The sequence below is a fragment of the Xenopus laevis genome, chromosome 2L (assembly GCF_017654675.1).
Source record: "Xenopus laevis strain J_2021 chromosome 2L, Xenopus_laevis_v10.1, whole genome shotgun sequence".
NCBI classification, from domain to species: Eukaryota; Metazoa; Chordata; class Amphibia; order Anura; family Pipidae; genus Xenopus; species Xenopus laevis.
This window is the reverse complement of record NC_054373.1, coordinates 12,612,512-12,636,863: the sequence shown is the minus strand read 5'-3', so window position 1 is coordinate 12,636,863 and position 24,352 is coordinate 12,612,512. Positions and strand designations below refer to the sequence as shown.

Below are 24,352 nucleotides of genomic sequence, written 5' to 3'. Positions count from 1 at the left end.
GCAGAAGCATTGAGGTTGGTTGAACTACACCTCGCCCTGTAGAGCATGCTGGAAAAAGTAACAAAAGAAAGAAAGCTCTAAGTATGAGACATGTTTTTATGGTACAGATATGGGACCTATTATCTAGACTGTTTCGGACCTGGGATTTTTAAGATAACATCTATCCGTAATTTGGATCATTATGCCTTAAATCTACTAGAAAATCATGTAAACATTAAATAAACTCAATAGGCTGTTTTTTCAGGATTCAGCCAGGATTAGGGCTTTAGCGGCAGGTATCGGCCGAATCCTTCTGCCTGGCCGAACCGAATCCTAATTTGCAAATGCAAATTAGGGGCGGGAAGTCACGTGACCTTTTGTCACAAAACAAGGAAGTAAGAAATGTTTTCCCCCTTCCCACCCATAATTTACATATGCAAATTTGGATTTGGTTCAGTATTCGGCCGAATCTTTCAAGAAGGATTCGGGGGTTCACCAAATCCAAAATATTGTATTCGGTGCATGCCTAGGATCAAGTACAAGCTTCTGTTTTATTATTACAGAGAAAAAGGAAATCAATTTTAAAAATTTGGATTATTTGGATAAAATGGAGTCTTTGGGAGACGGCCTTTCCGTATTTCGGAGCTTTCTGGATAATGAGTTTCCTAATAACGAATGCCATACCTGTATAATGTAATGTAGACAACCTCACTAGGCTTCTGTAGCTACGTAGAATAGGGATGTTGAATAGGAATACAGGAAGTTCACTACAGCTTGAGAGGTGACACCCCAAGATTAAAGGGTTCATTTGGAGCTGTATCCTTGTGAGGCAGTAAACTGTAAACTCTGCTCATGCCAACAGCACAACGTTTAAGAGAGAAAATGTTTCTCCCGATTACCCACTCACGCTCCTGGAAGGCCTTACCATGATTGGCCATTTTTGTCTACTGGACCATCCCACACAATCGAAAAAGGTAAAGTTTCTGTATATCTACTTTTTGCCTAATCACCTAGGTATTCACAAGGTACATAGGCAAGCAAAGCAATTTGTTGCTGATGAATGCTTATCATCTTTGCTATTTTATATTTAATTTTGAAATCTGACATGGTGCTAGACATATTGTCAGTTTCCCAGCTGCCCCCCCAATCATGTTGGAGTGATATCACCCCCTCCCTCCCCCTCCAGCAGCCTAACAACAGAACAATGGGAAGGTAACCAGATAGCAGCTCCCTAACACAAGATAACAGCTCCCTGGTAGATCAGAACAGCACGCAATAGTAAAATCCAGGTCCCACTGATACACATTCAGTTACATTGAGTAGCAGAAACAACAGCCTGCCAGAAAGCAGTTCCATCCTAAAGTGCTGGCTCTTTCTGAAAGCACATGACCAGGCACAATGACCTGAGATGCACCTGCACACCAATATAAATATTATAAATTAATATTATAAATGTCAGGAATTACATTTTATATTGTAGAGTGAATTATTTGCAGTGTAAACATTGTAATTTAGAAATAAAAACTACATCATAAAAATCACAACGGAATCCCTTTAACTGCTGATGTCTGATGCACTCACTGAAAGAGGGGAAAATGTAATTTTGGCTGCTGTCTTGTAGTGCAGTGAATGTTACACTTTTTCAGTGCTCCCTTGAATGTCTTACCATTGGTCAGGGCCTCCATAGCTAATAACGAGGTTAAAGATATAAGACAATATTGGTGTATTAGTCATATTTTGAAGATTATTGATGACAACAAATGTTTTCTCTCCAAATCTAACTCTAACATATCTTCCAAGCTGTTCTTTTAGGTGTACCTGGCCTTTATTCTGAGCTCCCATGCCACTGCTCCAAATCCCCTAAGAGGAAAGCCTCACAGTTAGGAAAGAGGTGCTATAGGATCCCAGGATAGCCTGCTGAAGATGTCCCCTTGAGGTGAAACACTTGCCCAAATGGTCGGCTGAATGATCACAAATTGCCACACTGCCAAGAAAGTCCTGGGCATGTAAGACCAGCTTTAGTCATAACCTACTTGGCCTGCAGGAGTCTTTTATCCCCCTAGGGCAGTCAGCCCTGTAGTTTTGGGTATTTATGCATTATAGATAGGCTATTATAGTGTTGGCATTACACCACCGAGATAACGGAAGAATCCCTCTGACAAGCTGCGCAATAAATATAAACTTCTCTTTTATTTTCAGTCTTCTTCATCAGACCCTGCTAATCTGAAGAATGCCCGCAATTCTCTGCTGGAAGAGCTCCCCCGCATCATTAACACCATGTCCCTACTCTGGAGCATCATCAGCAAGCAAGAACGGGAAAAGCGACCTTCGGATCTCCTGGGCACCATCAAAGCGTCTTCTTCAGTGTATTTCAAATCAACCAAAGTAAGAAATCATAGATCTGCTTTTCAATACATGAATACACTGTTGCAATACAAATAAAAACATCTACCTAAACCCACTAGCTATATCTGCAAATATCATTGGATTTATTCATTGCATACATACAATAATACTCTCAGATACTAAACCTGCAGGGTTTGGTGAATAATTCAAAGAATTCTGGGCCCCACAGCAAAATTATTTTAGACCCCTCCCTAAATGTTGGATATAAGACTTTATTATTATTATCATATATTTATAAATCACCAACTTATTCCACAGCTCTGTACAATAAATGTGGGTATATATCAAATATATATAGATTACACTTAAAAAAAATCTGTAGCTGACGTAAAGATGGCCCAGCCCAAAAGAGAAAGAGCTTACAATCTAAATAAAAACTTGTATTTTTTACAAAAAATCTATTCAAACTGACCCCTACACGCTCTTGTCCCCAGCAGTGACAAGTTATGCTTTCTCTACAGTAAGCTTTATGTATAACTACAGATGTTCCTGCATTCTTTACTTCTGTGCAAAGTTTGGTCTTTTCAAGTGTCACTATACATATTTTCTAACAGAATGTTGCTAAGGAGAGGTGAATAATAACCTGTTCTAGCATAGACTTAAGGTAACCCTCTGTACAGACTCTAAAAATACAAAAGGAACGGACTCTGGTATGATAAATGTCATTTAGAAGCTTTTTCAGCTGGTCCCAGTAATATATCCTGCTAATACATTTCCCATACCACAATTTTTTTAAACTATTTGCTTTTTATGCACTAATTCATTGTTTTCTTTGTTTGGGACAGACTCTGAAACAGAAAATCCTGGATTTCCTAAACCCTTTGACATCACACCTGGGGGTGCAGCTTATTGCATCAGTTGCTGCGGTGTGGAAGAAGAAGAGGTTTAACAAAAGTCTCAGTAAGGCCAAGGTAAGGACCCATATGCTTAGAGAGATATGTTAAAGTGATACTGACACTTTTTAAAATATGAATGTACAATAAAAGTTACCTATATGTAGGCTAGGCCGGTTACTAATGCATGTTTACTTGTCCTTTTTGTGAGTATATGACTGACTCAGGGAACTTACCCTTTACATTAGATGCTTTTTGGGGGAACTTAAGTCAAGTAAGACCCCGTTTGGCATAAATGCAAATGCATTATGCTGAGGGAAAGAACCTGTTATATAGCTTAGGCACTATTGGGAAGAACCCGTCTTTTAGGTTGGTCGCAGTTGGGAGGAGGTTACATAGTTACATAGTTATAACTTGCTCTAGGTTTCATCCTTTTGGATGGAACCTGGCTTCTATTTGGATTGGGTTTGGAGAAACTGGTCCACTCGTTTATTTTAATGTCTTTATTTTAGGGATGCACCGAATCCAGGATTCGGTTTGGGATTCGGCCAGGATACAGACTTTTTTCAGCAGGATTCGGCCAAATCCTTCTGCCCAGCTGAACCGAATCTGAATCCTAATTTGCAGGGAAATCGAGTGACTTTTTGTAACAAAACAAGGAAGTAAAACATTTTTACCCTTCCCACCCCTAATTAGCACATGCAAATTAGGATTCGGATTTGGTTGGTTGGTTTAATATTCAACCAAATCTTTTGTGAAGGATTCGGGGGTTCGACCGAATCTAAAATAGTGGATTCAGTGCATCCCTACTCTATTTGCACCAAAAAGATACATACAAAATAGAACGAAACATGTCATTGCAATGATATACAGGCAGGGCAGCCATCAGGGGGGGACAGGGGGGAGAGTTGTAGGGGGCCCCGGCCACACCACACTTACATGATTATCCGGGCCCCCCTGCTTTCTGAGAGCTGCCGACTTCGGGAAGGCATAGACGTTTAAGGGGCCCTGGCCACCAATTTTCCTATAATGTGGGGGGGGGACTGGCCACCAATTTTTTTTTCTCGTGGGCTCGTAGCCACCAATATTTTTTTATGGGGGGGCCCTGACCACCAATATCTTTTTATTTTTTATTAACATGTGGGAACCTTAGCCACTAATATTTTTTTTTTTTTACTGTGTGGTGGGGGCCGGACCTGTGGGGTGGGGAGGGCGGACCTGTAGGTGGGGCTTGCGGTGGGCGCAGCCCAGGGGGCCCAGGAAATGTTGTCGTATGGGGCCCTATGATTTCTGATGGCGGTCCTGTATACAGGTTTACATGTATGAATCAGAGTGGGCCTGTACACCTTATTAGTCCCCCTCTAACAGTCACAAGCATAGATTAGTCTTTAACCCTAAACAATAAGAATTGGTCCACTAGTTTTTAGACTTTGTAGTGAGTAATTTACCATCTAGCTAAGTCCCTATTTGGAGGAACATGCAATAGGTTAGTTCCTATTGAAAGGAACTTAGATTCAAGTTTAGACCTTGTTTGAATGACCTCCATGTTAGCCCAGATATAAAGAGAAGGAATAAAACTTTGCCTGCAACCTGGAAAACAAATCAAACAAGCCCTTTTAAATTATACATTATAGTTGGTAATTCTATTTACAATGATTTTTGCAGATACTTCCAATGCCCAGTGAGTCTCAGCTCACACTTGTTGACCTTGTGTGCGCATTGAAGACTCTGAAGACAGACTCAATTTTGCATCTGGTGAAAGAGGTTGTCAAGAAGCCGCCACAGATAAAAGGAGATGAGGTATTAATGCTAATGTTTTAGGAGATTAGGTCTTGTTATTATTATAATATATAGTGGACATTAACGCGCTATTCCTGCGATTCGTACGATTCAAATTCGGCCGAATACGGACCTATTTGATCGAAAACTGACCTATTCCACCAAAAAAAAACTTCGACTTAATTTCAGTTGGTCTTTTTGAATTCGAATTTCAAAGTTTTTTTCAATTCGAAATTCGACCCTTGATAAATATACCCCTTAACTTGTGTAAGGAAATTCTGCTGATTTTGGTGGTACCTTGCTACCACTGAGTGATTGAAGAGCAGCAGCATTTCCTTACAATCATTAAATGATCTTAATATTCGAAGGAAAACAATCCTTCCCATACCCTTCCTATATAGTACCTCTGTATTTTTAGCCCAATCTAGCATATTATCAATAAAAATACCCAAGTATTTATATTCCTGCACTATACATAGCTACACCAACCCCATTCTCAATTTTCTAAAATCCACTACCATCTCCTTAGTTTTGGCCACATTTAAGTGTAAACAGTTTATAGTACAACTCAAAAAAACTGTCAGTAGTATTCAGCATCCTTTCCCCTTCTAATACTAAAGGAGAAAACGGCAGGCACTCACAGATCCCACAAACAGGCTTGTAAAAGAACTTTAGGCCACAAAAGAAATTAATACATAGCCTTATGTGTTTCGTGTCATCCAGCACTTAATCATAGCCTTAGGCCAGTGAGTTAGTTAATGATCCAGGCCACTAATTCAGCATCAACCTGCATTTGCAGAAGTTTAGGCCCAAGCAAAGCAGGATATAAAGTATTGAAACTCTTGAAAAATAAAAAAACAGAATCCTTAAATAGCTACCCATCTCATCCAACTGGGCACATGCCTTTTTTAACAAGAAGATAGTAGTATCCTCCACTCCAATATGGGGTTGGTAGGCAAACTGCAAAAGATTGATCGACAACTCCACTACCTTACTAACCACTCCAGTAATTTCATAACATGCAAAGTCAGTGCTATAGGTCTATAGTCACCAAGAGTACTAGAGTACTTACACTTTGCACAAGAAAAAGGCACAAAGTTTTCCAGAGAACAGGAACACTCATAGTAGTCACTCAACGTAAAAAGAAAGCAAAACTGGGTAGCACAACCCTTTAAACCTCTAGGACATAGACCAAAGGTCCTGCAGATTTCCCAGGGCAAATCCTAAGAAATTCCCTCCTAACTTCATCCCTTGTGCCCTCATGCCCTCATTATAACTATTCTTTTTCTAACAGGGGACATTCAGATTCATTATAGACCTCAAATCTATTAAAATGAATTAATCTCATTGACCTTTTCAATACCACATTCTAATCTCTGATCGATCTTCTTTCTATGACTATTTTTTTCTTTCTATTTTTTCATGGCTCTCCATACTTCCTTAATATTCCTCTGTTGGATTTTCATCTTAAGTTTTCTTCTGTGAATCTCTTTCCCCTCCTTGATTTCAACTTTTAACTCCCTCTAAATATTCCTTTTTTCCCTCCCTATCACCGCTTCTAAAGGCCACTGTTTTCCTATTCAATAGCACCTTACTACCCAAGGTTTATTATTAGAAAAACAGTGAACTTTCTTAACAGGAATTACACAACTCAAAACTTTACATAATCAGTTATACAGTTTGTAAAACCATTTAAGTCCCCTCTTTGTAAAAAAAAGTATCCCAGTCTGTCATCTTAAAACAATCCTGGAGAGTCCCTTCAGCTTCGGATGACCATATCTGAACAGTTTTAAGAGTCACTGGCTGACATTGCACCAATGGTTTATATTAAAAAAATAATATAAATTACATAAAACTCAGCACTTTTCAACCACTCTGTAAAAGATGATGCACAATTTGGTGAAACGTTTTCCGGATTACTCATCCAGCACAGTTGCATTAGACACAGACTAATAGATACATTACAAACAAATGTCTACTTTACTCCCAGCTTCCTCATTGGCTATTGTGAAATAATGTCACATGACCAATGCTCAGTAGTCTGTTGCAATATGCCAGATGACACATGTAATTGAACTTAATCAAATCTAATAATAAAAATACGTATATTGTTATTACATCAACACATTTGCTAGCTTTGTGTTAAACCACTGGTTTTTTTGCCTTGTCTGAAAATCCATGTGTCCGTTTTATTGTGGTTAACTTCATTATCACTTCCAATGGCTTTTTTTCTTCTTTTTTTCCAGAAGTCGGCTTTAGTTGACATTCCAATGCTGCAGTTCAGCTATACTTTTATACAAAGGTAAATGTAGAAACAATTTTTTTTATGTTACTGGTCTTTTAAAGGCAAGCTTTAGTTACATTAAAACATAAATATTGCCAAACCGAGCCTCCTGTTTGCTGTAAGTCCACATAGGGGCTACCAATACCCAATCACAGCTTATTTGGAAGCCCCGGGAACTTTTTGCATGCTTGTGTTGCTCTCCATCATTATTTTATACTTAAGTGTGGCTCAAGAGTAAAAAATGTTGGGGACCCCTGCTCTTAGGGGTACTAAACTGAATCAGTGCTGTTATGCCTACCTACCTACAATTTAGAAAACATTCACAAGAACATTCATAGTGGCATACATTCTATCTGATCCCCATTTTAAGCAGCAGTCTTGCCCTGCTTTATGGCAGCTGAGATTCTAGCTATCTGTATAAGTTATCTGTATAACAGGGCATTCAGTCACAGTGTATCTGATCCCCACTGTAAGCAGCAGTCCTTCTGTGCTTTATTTCAGGCATTCTAGCTATAACAGAGCATTCAGACCATCTACCTGTGCACAATGTGCAATGCAAGCCTTTATTACTCCTGCCTCACAGTGTGACACTCATATACCTAAACTGCAACAGTTCCAGAAAATATAAAAGATTGTAATAGAACATTGGGCTGTGTATGAGGCTTCATTTAGTTTATTAGTACTGGTTTTATCTACAGGCTTTCAGGGTCGGATTTGCAGGAAAATTCCCAGTCCTTGCTGACATTATTAAAAGAATCTGTTCCACTAAACTTGGCTCCACCTGGATTTTTCCTGTTGTTAAGGTAATTTTTTATCTCCTACACACAGTATATTCTTACATTATAATCGTTTATCGCTATAAAAATAAATGCTTGAATCATGAAACGGTTATACTGAAAAATAAATTGGGTGCTTGTACAAAATAATTAGGTTAAATTAATTTTAATAAATGAAGCAGACACCAGTTTGCTACGAATGGGGCAGCATAAAATACAGTGCGGGTTTGTGGTACTGATCTAACCAGCTATATCAGATTGGCGGCTAATTGCTGTAGCTGTTTCTGTTGCCCCAAAGTTAATTAAATCATTTAATATCTACATAGACATATAGAATATATTTGTAGCTTCTACTGGACCCAAATGTGTTTAGTAGGTCTGAATGCAATATTCCATAAGATTTGCTTGTGCACCAGTAGCCACACAAAAGCTCTGCTTTCTGTAATTTCTATATAATCATCTGTAAACCCTGCTTTCTCTCTTGTCAGTATGCTCAATGATTTTGTGACCAGAACACCTAATCTAGAAAGCAAGAAGGACCAGAAGGAATTTCAGGTAAAGTTACATAAAAATGCAATGTATTATTTGATGTGTTCTCTAACACTGTATCCTCCATGCATTCCTACTTGGTATCATTTGTTTGCTTTTTATGTGCAATTGCCCCCTCTTGTTCCAAAAATTGTTTGTAAATGTAATTCCCAACAACACAAAAACTGCCTAACAAAATAACTGCCCTTTGCACAAATTCTGCATGTAGAGAGACATGATGTCTGGCGATTTTAATAGTGAGAATTAATATATTTTCATGGTAAAAGGAGCCCCCCTATAAGTTATATTGGATCTAACTGTCTGTCTGACACCCAACTGCTGCATGAAGACAGAATGAAGAGAAACAGATGCCGAGAGAGGAATAGTGAATATAAACTTGATTATTTCAGAAAAAAATGCAGAATATTAATTTTATTTAGAAAGTTTCTTATTTTATTATGCTAAAGCTTATATTAAATTTTCATTTTCGTGATAGTTCCAATTAAGCACAAGAGCATGGGAATCCACAGAAAATTTTTAGTAAGCTAATATCACATTACATTGTATCCTCACTCAACCTCTGCATTGTTTCATGCATTTTCTTCTATATTCACTCTACTTTTAACATGATGTCCTCCATAAAACCTGCTTTGTTGCTTTAGAATAACCCAGGTATTTCCCACATTGCAGGAAGTTACACAGAAGATCCTGGAGGCCGTGGGGAATGTTGCTGGTTCTTCCCTAGAACAGACCAGTTGGCTGAGCAGGAATCTGGAGGTGAAGGCTCAGCCCCAAATTTCATTAGACGACACTGAGGCAGAGGAAGAAGAGTTACATGGTGAGACATTTACTGTACATACTGCATGTAAAATATAAGAGAATAATCTTAGTGGTTGTCTTTTTACAATTCTTGCGTCTTTGTATAGTATGATCACCTGGACCCTGACAGTGGGCTCATGGATCACATGTCTATTGTTTGGCATTTTCTAGAGCTAATCGCCTGACCTCTGAGTGCACCAGCAGGTCCCAGGAAATTCCTAATCCAGTCAATGCATGGACTAGAGTCCTGCAGCGGGTCGGGTACCCACGGGTTACCCGCAAAAACCTGCGGTACCCTGTGGGTTGCGTTTAGAAGTTCCAGGTGCGGGTATACCTGCGGGTCGGCGGTTCTGCGGGATTGCGGGTCGGGCCGCGGGTCTTCTCAATATCGATATTCACTACTTTCTTCTGGTCACGGCTACTTTCGATGACGTCACTTCCGATTTACAATGACAGCACTTCCTGTTTTACTCCTTTTTTCCCTGATCATGTCTACTTCCGATGACGTCACTTCCGGTTCACAATGACAGCACTTCCTGATTCTTGATGGTTAGCAGGTCACGGGTCCGGGTTGCGGATAAGGTACTTGCTGGTTCGGGTCCCAAAAAATGGACCCGCGCAGGACTCTAGCATGGACAGTCCTAAGCATTTTACCACCCACCAGCCAAGCTGGAAATCACAAGGGTCCAAAAATACTGGGAATCTCCTTGTGTGTTATCAACTTTAGTTCAGTTGTTTTCAGACTTTTTTCAATTAATGTTAATCTCTGGTAAATCAGCTCAGTAATCCAACCGCAGATTCTGAACTGTTACATTTAATTGTAACAATTGTTACAATTTGCTACATTTAGTTCATACATTTTTATGTAGCAACTATTGTATCAACAGCTGCCTTGAAAGGGGAACTCCGGCTTCCAATCTAAAATTTGATAAAGAGGCCCACATAACACAGATCCCCCTAATATACACATCAGTTACCCATTTCTTCAAAAAGTATGAATAAATGCCATTTTCTATGCTGAAATCCAGCTGTTTAACAGTTCTCTTTCTGCATCATTTGAAATCCTGGCAGGGAAGGAGGGACTAAACACTGATGTTACAAATTGTAACAACTTCTCCACAGTTTACAGGCAACATGCAGGAACTACATAACCCACAATGCATTGCACTGTGATGTTCCGTTCCTTATTGAAATCACTTGTGCAGGGAATTGTGGGGTGGGGAGGATGCAGGCTGAGGACACAGTGTAACCGTAGTCAGCCAGCTCAGCAAAGTAGTCAGACAGATCAGCAGGAGAGCAGGGGGCTAGGCTTAGGGAACAGTTCCAAACTATTAAAAATCATGAAACGTCTACATATTTTTTAATTGATGTATATTGCAAAGTTGCTTGAAATTATGTTTGCTTTTTAGAAAGCTTACGTTATGTTTGTGTAGAGTTCCCCTTTAATGAAACTCGGGGGTTCTGCTCAGCATATCGGGAATGACTTTGACGTAGTTGGCCATCTTAAATATATTGCAATATATGGACAAACAATCCTTGTTTTGTTTAAAGGGGAAGGCATTTTTAGTAGCTTAAGGCACAAAATGTTTCAATGTCCTTAATATATTAATAATGGTTTGAGTGCAGAGGATCTCTTGTATTTGTCTATGTTAATTTTGTGGCCACAGCCTTATTGCTGTGACCACAAAAATTAGTGGTGAGCTGTAATCTGTGTCTCACGCTTGCGGTTGCGGGGGGAGGGCATGAACTGCCTACGGTCGGGGTCTGGAGGGGGATTTGCTGCAGGGTCGGGGCTCAGGGGGCCCTGACACAGCATCCCAGTGGGCCCTGGGTTCCCTAGTACGACCTTGAGTTACTGTATATAGTGTGTATTGGAAATATGTGAACTTCTCCACTTTGTATTAGTTTCCTATTATATCTGACTGAGTTTCCTATTTGCTGTTTACAGATGATTCTGTGGTAGCTCAGTCGTCCATGGTGTCAGCCTCTGCTCCCTCCATATACAGTGTCCAGGCGCTGTCTCTACTCGCAGAGGTGGGTTCTGCTTATGTGTCACCAACAGATACCAGGTTCCTGCTAATGCAGCCAATCAGCAACTCGATTCCTTCTCTTTTTGTTCTAAGAATAAATGTTCTTTATATAAAACCTATCAGGTTGAGCCATGTTAGGGTGGAAATTACATGATAATGTATAACAGTCAAAAGCATAACAACCAATAAGATGTTTGCTTTTAAACAGGTGACCACTAAATGCTACCTGCTGATTGGTTGCTATGAGTTACTGCTCATGGGCAAATTTAGAGCCTTTTATTACATAGCCCTAGCAGTCTGTTATCTTGTAAGTATAATTGATCATAGAAGAGATTGATCAGTACACTGGCCCTGCATGTAAGGACATAAGTCATTGCATACATGTCATTACATACAAATTGACATTCCCAGTAACTCTTTTGTGTTCTGTAAGCATTTCATAGTAGACTCAAGTACTGTAAATGAAACCTAATTTTACACTCGATTCAGTGACATTAAGGGGCACATTTACTTAGCTCGAGTGAAGGAATAGAATAAAAAATACTTTGAATTTCAAAGTATTTTTTTGTCTACGACCATCGAAATGGCTACTTCGACCTTCGACTTTGAATCGAACGATTCTAACTAAAAATCTATTCGACCATTCGATAGTCGAAGTACTGTCTCATTAAAAAAAACTTCGACCACCTACTTCGCCACCTAAAACCTACCGAGCATCAATGTTAGCCTATGGGGAAGGTCCCCATAGTCTTTCTAGCCAATTTCTGATCGAAGGAAAATCGGTCGATCGATGGATTAAAATCCTTCGAACTGTTCGATTCGAAGGATTTAATCGAATAGCGCTAAATCCTTTGACTTCGATATTTGAAGTCGAAGGATTTTACTTCGACGGTCGAATATCGAGGGTTAATTAACACGCGATATTAGACCCTAAGTAAATGTGCCCCTAAGGGTGTCATTAACTAAAATCCAAATTTATCTCATATTTAAAATGAAAAAAGCTCAACCCAACTCCCATGCCAATTTTGCCTTATTTATTAATAAATCTGATCGGAAAAAAACCTGATAAAATTGAGCGAAAACCCATATCTTCTGGCTTTTTGCAGCATTGGGGTATAATAAATGTGGAAAAATTTGAGTTTTATTTTTCCATGAAAAATTCAAGTTTGCCCCCAAAAAGCCAGACCAGATAAATTTGAGTAAATAACCCCCTAAAACCTATATGTATTTTGGATTTGTGGTCTGGTCTTAGATTACCTTGTGAAAGTTAAAGTGCATAGCTGGACCTGTAGCTTAATGAAAACTGTTATCCTAACATATTACCCTCTGTTACCCTCTCTTGGCGATTAAAGGTTTTAGCTACTCTTTTAGACATGGTGTACCGAAGTGATGAGAAGGAGAAAGCTGTACCTCTAATATCCCGCCTCCTGTACTACGTGTTTCCCTACCTACGTAATCACAGGTACATTCTGGACCTTGAAGTTTGTGAAGCCAATACTTATAGGGCATGAGAACTCTCAATTTATCTGCAAACTTTTTTGTTTATGCTCTTCTTGCAGCTTGTTGTACCTTTTTTATTCCTTTTCATATACAGGTATGGGATCCGTTATCCGGAAACCCATTATCCAGAAAGCTCCGAATTACGGAATGGCCATCTCCCATAGACTCCATTTTATCAAAATAATCCAGATTTTTTTTTTTAAATGATTTCCTTTTTCTCTGTAATAATAAAACAGTCGCTTTTACTTGATCCAAACTAAGACATAATTAATCTTTATTGGAGGCAAAACCAGCCTATTGGGTTTAATTAATGTTTACATGATTTACTAGTAGACTTTGCAGAAAGATCCATTATCTGGAAAACCAAAGGTCCCGAGCATTCTGAATAACAGATCCATATATTTTATTGAGTTTGAACGATATATGAAAAATTTAACAGGATGAGATAATACGACTGTGTTTTTAACCCCCATGTAGGACTATCAAGAAATCAAATTTGATAATAAAGTCTAATTCTAAGTATAGTTGGAGCTTATGACCAGTATTTAGTATGCGGTACTAAGACTGTTGACCCTGAATACAGCTACATGGTAGATGTTGATTGAATCCTTTTAGTTGAATTCCCTAGTAAATATAGATATCAAATACATGGGTGGTAGGTGCCATTTTTGTTCAGTAAGTCATATATGTGCAAACTCTGATGATGATGATCTTGGCTCTCCTAGTGCATACAACATTCCCAGTTTCCGTGCTGGTGCCCAGCTCCTGGGCAGTCTCAGTGGATACGCCTACACGAAACGAGCCTGGAAGAAGGAAGTTTTGGACTTGTTCATGGATCCAGGCTTCTTCCAGATGGACACGTCCTGTGTTCAGTAAGTTCAGTAGACCTTATGCTTTCTCCTGGTGCTTAGTAGATTGTAGAAATAGACAAACAACATCAGTGTGGGGGATCCTAAAAACAACCCTCATCCCTCTTAATGATGTTTCTTCTTCTCCGGCAGCTGGAAGGCAATCATTGATCACTTCTTGACTCATGAGAAAACAATGTTTAAGGATTTAATGAGTAAGTAAAATGTTTGTGGTTTTATTATATAAGAGAAGATATTTCCAACACCAATACATATTAAAATTAAAAGTTGCCCTGTTGCCCTGAGATATTGGCTATTACCAGTCCTAGTAATCAGCATGAATCCCAAGGCCGTAGACTTCAATGGACATTTTTGTTTTTTTTTACCAGTTCATCATGGAGAGGAGTAAATAGACTAGAGTTGTAGTGATGATGTACCATATGAATATCCAGTATAAAAAGGATGTCAGATTCATCAGCAAATAAAGTGACACCCATGGGACAATGGGCACCTGATCTATTTATGTCTTGGGCAGTAGATCAGCACAAAGGGAAAACATGGGGAAACATGTTTTTTTCAAAACGCATCAGTTAATAGTGCTGCTGCAGAAGACTTCTGCACTGAAATCAGTTTTTCAGAAGAGCAAGGTTTACACTAAAATGGTATGAACCGTTATTAAAAAAGTCAATAACGGTTCATTCCATTTTAGTTTAAACCTTCGGGGGTTTTTTTACAAAAATTTTTGGTTTGTTCTTTTCTATCCTTTGTGGGGTCCCTAGGATAGCAAAATTATAAGATAGATCTATTGGGACTACTCTCCACCATCTATTATTTCCTATTCATACTTATCTATGAAATCCGAGCATTTGCATTGACTTTACTGAATGAATTGAGTACTTTGGCATATATTCACTTTTTAGCTATTTAATTGTCATTAGATCCTAATCCAGTTCTGGTTAGAGTTTTGGGTTAGTACCGTAGTGGGAATTCATTTAAACCTGCAATCAATCTCTGGATATAGTTATAGATTTATTTTATTTTTTAACCACTTTATTAAGTCACTATTATACAGGAATTATATAGCCTGAAAATCAGAATTTAGTTACTGAGCACTGTCACTTTAAATTGGCGAAAGAGCTGAAATATCAGAATTAATTTATTGCATTAGCACTTCATAATGTTTAAGGGTTTTGGTTTACTAAGCACTTTATTGGAAAGTCATTTTTCAATTCAAAAAACGCATTACCTTTGGTTTAAACAGTAGGTGTGTTTCACCAGGTGTTCTTAAAGAAGTAGTATATTTTTACAACACAGCACAATTAATAAGGTAATATCGCTCTACCTCAATTAATTATTGATGTTCCTCTGACGCAAGTCAGATCCCTTTAATTAATCAATTCAAGCATACCAATTGATAGATCTGCCTGCTATCGAATTCATATCTACATGCTGCCTTGTTTAATATGATACGTATGATGTTGTTGCAGACATGCCCAGCAGCTCCCTAAAGCTGTACTCGAGCAGCGAGCAGAAAGCTATGCTATTGAAACGCCAGGGCTTTGCTGTGTTCAGTGGAGAAGTTGATCAGTACCATCTGTATCTGCCTCTGTTACAAGGTAAATCTGTGTTTCATACCGTATTAAGAAACAATATAAAGAGTCCAATTAATAGTACTTGTGCTGCGTATACTTTTCACAATCATTAATCCTGTAAAATAAATTCACCAAGATTAAAATTATTTGACAATTATATTACTTTATGCACCTTTGCTCTGTTAGTGGAATAAATACCTTTTCTCATAGTTCCAGTTCTTTTTTGAATGAACATTAACTATTTATTTTTTTTAGAGCGTCTGACGGAAAATATCCGTATGGGACAGACTCCCATCATGGCTGCTCAGATGTACCTATTTTTTCGTGTTCTGTTGCTCAGGATATCCCCTCAGCATCTCACTTCACTGTGGCCAATTATGGTGACTGAGCTGGTAAGGAATCATTCATCAAGTCATCATTCTAAAATGTTGATATGGTTAAAATATATATTAATCACACAAGATTATAGAATCCACTCGCACCCTGGATTTTATTTTAGTACGTTTATCTTTTTGTTTCTTTTTAATTTAAAGATCCACACATTTGTCCAACTTCAAGAGGATTTAATGGAAGAGGTCCCAACAAAGTAAGTTGGTGTCATTCAATCCAGCATGTTGTGATCAGTTACAGACTCGCTAGGCAGAACAGTTTTTGGGGGGAATTGAGAAAAGTGGTGATATTGAGACAACATAAAAGTGGAGCTAAAAATGTCAGATTTCCCACCCAATTCACAAACCTCTATCTCCACCTTTGTGCATTTGTCTTTTAAACAGGCAGTTTTGAGATTTTGTCTTTCGCTGTCTTGTCTTTAGCTCTTACTAAACCTCTCAATCAGCCATCAAATTGGAATTTCCAGGGAAGTTTATTTTACCTAGGAAAATGATACATTATTTGTTTCAGGATAACCTGGGCTTTCTAAATCTGCCTGTATGTTTGTGTAATTCAACTTCTGTAACAAGATATAAGGCTCTAAATACACAAAATGCTATTTTGCATAATATAGGGATTTGTATCAGAAATATGTTTTATTATCTAAGGTCAAGTGCTGTTAAATCTAAAAATAATGGCTGTGAGGCTTTACTTTTCCTTTAGATAATATATTCACTGAAATTGCTCATATTGCTAAAACTAGCTTAATGTTTTTAACTAAAACATTAAGCTAAAAGCGTGAGTTCGAAACATTTTACATATAAAATACACTGTTTTTTTTAATGAGGCTTTTATGACTATAGGGTTAGGCAGAAACTTGTGCCCTGACTATAAAATGCTAATTTCTACTAATATGCCAATTCTTACCCAATGGGGCACCTATAGGAGGTGTGAAATAAAAACTGGGTGAACCAAAGCAAAGCAAATTATCTTAGAATTGATCTGACACATGGTCAAGAGTTATACTGAGCTTTAGTCCATTTTAAAAATGTTTTTCTGCTCCATATTTATATCATTTGAAAGACAAATTCATAAAAGTGTCTGTAAACTGTCTTTCATTCACTAAAAAATGAAAAGTGGTGATTGAGTCTGAATTTAGGCAAATTTCTGTTTGTGAATATGGAGAAAGTATTTTATTGAAGTTTACTACCACTTTTCCTCCAAAAATGGACTATGTCCACTTTGGTGAAATCCCCCCTTTGAGTTCATGTACAAGAAGACTGATGGCACACGGGGCATATTCTGCAATGGCGAATTTAGACAGACTTGTGCCATCAAGCTTAAAATACAAAAGCTAATGCAGTAGCTCCTAAAAAGGTGCAATAAAATATGCGCCATTGTAACTGTTTCCAAAATGACCCTTGGGTGTAGCAAGGAAAGATATCTACCAATATTGGGTTGAAAAAAGTGATGTTGGTATTGTTCCTTTAGCTAAACCTGCTGTATGGTCTTGTTCTGTTTTACTTACCAGGGTGCGTATGTGTCCCAAAACAGTTCCACATGCTAATATAACCCACATGTATAAATGTAATGGTGCCATACTTTACAGATAGAGTTCTGTATGACAGTGTTGCTACTTTATACCTACAATAACATATTGCTTATAGTGCTGCTCTGTAGTTATGCAACTGCATGTCATTTACAGATCAAGCAAGGCAAACAAACACAAGACTGCAACAGCTGAAGTCAATGGAACGATGTACTGTGAAATCCAACAGGGAGCACTGGAACTTTACCTCTCTGCCTGCAAATTTTTGGATACGGCTCTTTCGATACCACCAGATAAGATGCCTTTGTTTCAACTGTAAGTCTGAACAGTTTTAAAGGAGTAGTTCACCTTGGAGTTTACTTTTAGTATGATGTAGAGAGTTAAGGTGGCCATAATCGGGCCGATAAAAGCTGGCGACAGACCCGAGTCGGCAGCTTATTGGCCCGTGTATGGGGCCCTCCGACGGGCTTCCCCAATCGATATATGGCGAAAGTCGGCCAGATGTCGATCGGACGGAACTAAAAGTCCCGTTGGATTGCGCCCGCATCTGTTCGTTGATGCGGTCCCGCGATCCAACCACCGGTTAGCCATCGTTAGTATCCGATAGTTGGGCCCTAGGGCCCACGATCGGATCAGCCCGATATTGCCTACCTCAAGGTGGACATATCGGGGAGATATCCGCTCGTTTGGCGACATTGCCAAATGAGCGGATCTCTCCATGTACACCTCACCTTTACATTCCGAGACAATTTGCAATTAATTCTCATTTTTTATTATTTGTGATTTTAAAGTTATTTAGCTTTTTAATTTAGCAGCAGTTTGCAATTTCAGCCATTTGGTTGCTACGGTCCAAATGACCCTATTAACTATGCATTGATTTGAATAAGAGACTGGAATATGAATAGGAGAGGCCTGAATAGATAGATGAGTAATAAAAATATAATGTTTTTGTAATAATTAAAATTAATGAAGACCAATTAAAAGTCGCTTAGAATTAGTCGAATACTAAAAGTTAACTTAAGGGTAAGGTCACACGGGGAGATTCGAGGAGATTTAGTTGCCTGGCGGCGCAAGTGCCATCCCGCCCTAAAGGTGAACCACCCCTTTGATAAACAGTTTTTTTGTTGCATGCAGGGGCTGGTTTTTCAGCCCTTGTGTGTATCTTAGGCAACAGCCTGAGATTCCTGCAATTTCTTATACTCTCTCAATGTACATTCAGTAGATAGCGGTGAAGTTAAAAGCAATTTTATTTACCAGACAATTCTTCTTTTTAAGTGATTTAAAATTAGGAGATTAACATTTTAAGGTGGTTCTAAGTAGAAATAATAATATACCGTATATACTCGAGTATAAGCCGATCCGAGTATAAGCCGAGGTACCTAATTTTACCTACGAAAACTGGGAAAACGTATTGACTCTAGTATAAGCCTAGACACAACTACAGCCCTGTCTCCCAGCAGCGCACCTTCCGCCAAAGAGACTCCCCCATGATCGACCGGACTTCTTTGCAAAGTTGATGGTGACAGAGAATTGTGCAGAGAGTGCTGTGTGTCATAAAACCATCACTGATCTTTCGTATAACCAACAGATGGCGCTGTGTGATATTGCCATCACTGTTAATCCTTTATTCAACCAACAGATGGCGCTGTGTGATATTGCAGTTACTGTTATTCTTTGATATAACCAACAGATGGCGCTGTGTGATATTGCAGTCACTGTTATTCTTTGATACAACCAACAGATGGCGCTGTGTGATATTGCAGTCACTGTTATTCTTTGATATAACCAACAGATGGCGCCGTTTGATATTGCAGTCACTGTTATTGTTTGATACAACCAACAGATGGCGCTGTGTGATATTGCAGTTACTGTTATTCTTTGATATAACCAACAGATGGCGCTGTGTGATATTGCAGTCACTGTTATTCTTTGATACAACCAACAGATGGCGCTGTGTGATATTGCAGTCACTGTTATTCTTTGATATAACCAACAGATGGCGCTGTGTGATATTGCAGTCACTGTTATTGTTTGATACAACCAACAGATGGCGCTGTGTGATATTGCAGTTACTGTTATTCTTTGATATAACCAACAGATGGCGCTGTGTGATATTGCAGTCACTGTTATTGTTTGATACAAGCAACAGATGGCGCTGTGTGATATTGCAGTCACTGTTATTCTTTGATATAACCAACAGAGGGCGCACTGTTATTCTTTCATAAAACCAACAGAGGGCATTGTGGGATATTGCAGTCTCTCCCCAAGTGAACTGTTGGTATAGGAATGATTAAAAGTGACTGCAATCTCGGCTACTGCCCGCCGACCCGAGTATAAGCCGAGGTAGACTTTTTCAGCACATTTTGGATGCTGAAAAACTCGGCTTATACTCGAGTATATACGGTACCCGCAAGTGTATCCATAACATAGGTAACAATGTAATAAATGAAATAAAATCATGGGAAGCACTCTAGATTCAATGAAGTAACATTGTTTCAATCCACATTGCACACTCCAACTGCTGGTAGGGTTGCCACCTTTTCCCCCAAAAAATTCCGGCTGGTGGGGGCGGGTACAAAAAGGGGGTGTTATGTGACGTCAAAGGGGACGGGGTTATGGCATAAAGGGGCGGGGCCACGGCCCGAGCAGGAGAAGAACCGATGGACAAGGTAAGTTTAAAGGGGATTGGGGGCTGGCCGAGGGGGTCTTTTTAAGGGTATTACAAATTTACCGGCAGCTACATTGCCGGTAAATTTGTAATTTTGTAAATACCGGCCGGGTGGCAATCCTAACTGCTGGGGAGAGAACACGGCTTTGAATTCCATTAGCATAGACTTATAATAACGTGGCGAAGTAATGATCGAAATCGATTTTTCCTGCAAGTAATAAACCCTGATAATGATAACATGGTCGACCGTTCGGTATTATAATCAATTTATTTGAAATGTGGCGCTGAATGAATTTTATTGATTTAATCTATCTTAAACTTAATCTAATTTATTGAATGTAATGATTTAATCATTTAAATACCGTGATACCTATGCAGTCATTTGAATGCGATTTTATAGATTATTGAAATTATTGTGGTTAAAAATGTAATAGACCTTTAAACTGTATGCTGATAACATGATTGAAAACAGCTGCTAAGCAGAACTTTACCCAACAGGGTTATCAGTGGGAGGAAACGTGTCAGTGGTGACGTGAACTCCCAATACTTTTTAAATTAAATGTTTGTAACACGTACCCATTCCTATGAGTACGTGTGGGATCACACGAAACGCGTTAGGGAGAGGATTGTCTGGTAAATAAAACTGCTTTTAATTTCACCGCTGCCGACTAATCTGTACACCGCAAGGGTTTTGTATTTGCTACGAAAGTCTCTCAAAGCTGCGGGTTCGGGCGTTGCACCTTGGCAAGACATCCAGAGCAGTGATTGACCTGGTTACTTTTAATGCATACGGATCTTGGTGAATTAAGCGAGAGGTCCGGGGCAGTTGCACCCGGACCCAACCGGGGGAAGGGTGAGCGTTGCAGGAAATAAATTAGCCTGTAATTATAAAATCTATGAAGATGTTAGGATTTGAGCCTAGCAATGTACAGTGTAAATTGCATTCAGTAGAGCGGAGAGCCCTGTGATTCTCAGTTGTGCACATTGAAAGAATAATGACATTACCATCAGGTTGACACGGTGCATATCAAGTTAACTGAAATTACTGGAAAAGCCACGGTGACAATAATTTCAGAGATCCTTTTTGTCGATGAGTGCCCTTGTGTGTAATGCTAGAACTGAATAGTTCCCCCTTTTTCTCCTGTATCAATTAAATGATGTACCTCTCACATTTGTTCTTTGCCGATCATGCTGAGTCTCTGGCCAAATAAAGAACTATATGGCTGGTCAAATCAAACACCAAGGTACAACATCTGCCAATGAATTGTGGCTGCTATAACACATCACTTGATAGGTTCCAGCAGGGCAGCACAATTCCATTGTTACCCATTGCTTCATCAAGTTGTTACCCCTGTGTTACAGATACAGATGGGCATTCGTACCTGAAGTAGACACAGAAGCTTGCAGCGTGCCTTCAGAAAAAGTGGATAATTACCAAGAATGCAAACCTCATGTGCTCCGAATATTGGAACTACTGAAATTCAGGTTTGGGGTAAGTATCCCCCCATTTATAATGCCGTGGACAGGGTTAGTTTAAGATAAATGAAGTGACTTTTTTAATTCTTTTGAGTTTCTGTTCAAATTAAGTTCTGCCGAACTCCGGTTTGGATCAATGTAAAATCAATATGGTGGAAAGGCCTTAAAAATCACCCAGTATGTGGCCAGGGTGATTATAGATCTAAATGGTTCTGCATATTAAATCTCAATTTTGATATAGTTTGCATTCCTAATTACAGGAGAAGACCACTGAAGATCCTAAATGGAGGCGGACTGAATTTCCTCTTCTGAATCTCCATTCCATATCTTCCATCACACAGCTCACCCCATTTTTTAGAACTCTCAGCTATGCGTTCAAGGCAAAAGGGGAGACATCTGGACAATCTCAAGGTTCAGACCCCGCCATTGAATACCCCGTTGAAGACTTCACAAGGGTTTTGAAGGAGCTAGAAGAGAACGTCGAGTCGGATTTCTTGGAAAAACTGGGAAGTTGACTTTAAACCAAGGGAAACGCAGTTGTTCCGTTACCTTTGTACAGCAGTTGGGATGGATGCGGCATTACTCATTGCTGTGAATGCTACAAGCAGATATTAGAACCATCTATTGTAAGACAGCTGCAGAACGACTAGACTTTAGAATCTTGTATCAACCTAAGGGTTTTAAAAGTCCTTATAGATCTAACAGGTTTCAGGAGATGTCAGTGAGTGAAATTTCTTTCTTTCTTTCTTTCTTTCTTTCTTTTTTTTCTTTTTTTCTTTCTTTCTTTCTTTCTTTCTTTCAACAGGAAAGTAAACTACTGAAGTGTAATATATATGTATATATTTAGATTTTTTGGAGCTATGCATTTGAGATTCCCTTCTGCAGTAACGTTTTCCAGAATGCAGAACTAGACCGTAGTATAACAAAATAATATCCAACGAGAGATTATTATGTTTATTTATTACCTTCACTATGCAGATCGGGTTCTCCTTTGTCAAACGATACATTAGCTGCTTGTGTATATTTCACCGACCTTCTCATAGGCTGCATTATATAGTGAATAAAGTATTTTTATTTTATTGTAAAATATAAGGATATTATACAGTAAGTTACGAAGGAGTTCCATGATGATATAAAAGCACGAGGCTGAAGGTCTTCTAATATCCTCGTATTTTGCAACAGGGGGTACTTTATTTATTATAATACACAAGTCTCAGTGAGTCATGTGACAGAAATGACATCACTGAGCTCCGATTATAACCAACGATATCACTAGGCACCATTTATAAGGATATAATTTACAGGATATTCATGGCTCTTGTGTATTATATTATCATATAGTGAATAAAGTACCCCCTCATATTTTTCAACTGGGGGTACTTTATTTATTATAATACACAAGTTTTAGTGAGTCATGTGACAGAATTGACATCAGAACTCACGGTTTATAAGTGATGACATCAGAACTAACCGTTTATAAGGATATAATTTACAAGATATTCATGGCTTTTGTGTATTATATGATTATAATAATCACACTGTTCATATGCAGTTATTCTAGATGCATAAACCATCATCGCTCAGTGCAAAATGCAGATGTTAATCCCATTACCTATAACATGGGATTTATAATACACCGGAGCCATTATTAACCTCTAAAGATATTCTTATAAATGGTGTTTAGTGATATCATCAGTTATGTGTTTAGTCATGTAATCCATTACAAGAAGTGCATGGATAAAATCCTGGGGGAATGGATAACTCCCATAGTGCTTCTCTGCTAGCTTCAATATCCTCTTTGTTAAAGGGCATGTAAAGGCAAAAAAATAAAATCCCATTTACTTTCTTTAATGAAAAAGAAACCTATCTCCAATATACTTTAATTAAAAAAAAGTATACCATTTTTATAAGAAACCTGACTGTATGCAGTGAATTTCTCCCTTCATTTACTGCTGTGGATAGGAATTGTCAGACGGTCCCTAACTGCTCTGCAGGGAAACAATCATACTTATGGACAGCACGGGGAGCCCCTGTCTTACTTGTCAGCCATGCAGAACTCAAGCAGCTTTGTTTGTTTCCCTGTAGAGCAGTTGGCGACTGTGTAGAGATTTGTTTTGGATTTTATTTTTGCCTTTACATCCCCTTTACTGTTTACAACTCCAGCTGCAGGGACAACGATCATGGAGCCAGATTTTGTATTAAACAATACAAAAACTATAAAATCCACATTAGATTACATGACAACATAGGACCGACCCAGTCTGTATATTCTGATTATTAATCAGTCTTGCTGTATCGGCTTCTGGCAGATATTATTTGACTTGTGCTGTTTTGATAATTTATGACGATCCCTAACTCTTTTACATTTCTGTATGTTCTGTTTCTTATTCTCATGCCGGGGGTATTTTATGAACGTTGCTTGTTATTATTAGTCTAGTCATTTTATTTTTCATAAAGCCTTTTAAGTCATCTCTATTCTTGGTGTGTGCGAAATTTTGACAAGTTTTAGTCAATGAAAGAATCTTGATAAGTCACATCCAGCTGCATGTGCAGCACTTTACTGCAGTCTTTCCCCAAGAACCCTGTAGCACCCATAAGCACCCTGCTCATGGCACCCACCATATCAAGGACTCCGTGAATATCATGGTAACGTGGCATATTCCCATGAGTCTGCCATGAATATCCGTAGGCAACATTTACCATCCTGTATCTGCTTGGGGTGTTGGGATTTTGAGCTTTTAAAAATACAGATCAACAGAGGGCACTCCAGCAAGGGAGCGAAAACATGCAAAAGTTCAATACTAGGTGCAAACAACCCACAGGTACCCCCACATTATGGGGCAGATTTATTAAGGGTTGAATTTTTTCATGGTCAAAACTGTCAAATTCGACTAGGGAATTATCCAAACTAGATTC

The 24,352-nt window shown here is 38.7% G+C and overlaps 1 protein-coding gene across 3 annotated transcripts in view; it reads left to right on the top strand.

Moving 5' to 3' along the window:
- Nucleotides 1–22,694, top strand: part of dop1b.L (DOP1 leucine zipper like protein B L homeolog) — a 75,481-nt gene extending 52,787 nt beyond the window's left edge. For 2 of the 3 annotated variants that reach the window (XM_041581553.1, XM_041581552.1), the window contains exons 20-37: nt 842–953; nt 2,179–2,364; nt 3,171–3,296; nt 4,884–5,018; nt 7,244–7,299; nt 7,980–8,084; nt 8,546–8,612; nt 9,276–9,423; nt 11,353–11,438; nt 12,787–12,896; nt 13,660–13,806; nt 13,936–13,997; nt 15,270–15,398; nt 15,630–15,766; nt 15,908–15,960; nt 17,449–17,607; nt 21,323–21,452; nt 21,697–22,694. In XM_041581553.1, the coding sequence (XP_041437487.1) occupies nt 842–953; nt 2,179–2,364; nt 3,171–3,296; nt 4,884–5,018; nt 7,244–7,299; nt 7,980–8,084; nt 8,546–8,612; nt 9,276–9,423; nt 11,353–11,438; nt 12,787–12,896; nt 13,660–13,806; nt 13,936–13,997; nt 15,270–15,398; nt 15,630–15,766; nt 15,908–15,960; nt 17,449–17,607; nt 21,323–21,452; nt 21,697–21,951 (2,203 nt within the window). In that variant the 3' untranslated portion in view covers nt 21,952–22,694. The remainder of the gene's footprint in view (nt 1–841; nt 954–2,178; nt 2,365–3,170; nt 3,297–4,883; nt 5,019–7,243; nt 7,300–7,979; nt 8,085–8,545; nt 8,613–9,275; nt 9,424–11,352; nt 11,439–12,786; nt 12,897–13,659; nt 13,807–13,935; nt 13,998–15,269; nt 15,399–15,629; nt 15,767–15,907; nt 15,961–17,448; nt 17,608–21,322; nt 21,453–21,696) is intronic. The other variant, XM_041581554.1, reaches the window with a different exon arrangement.
- The last annotated feature ends 1,658 nt before the right edge of the window (nt 22,695–24,352 follow it).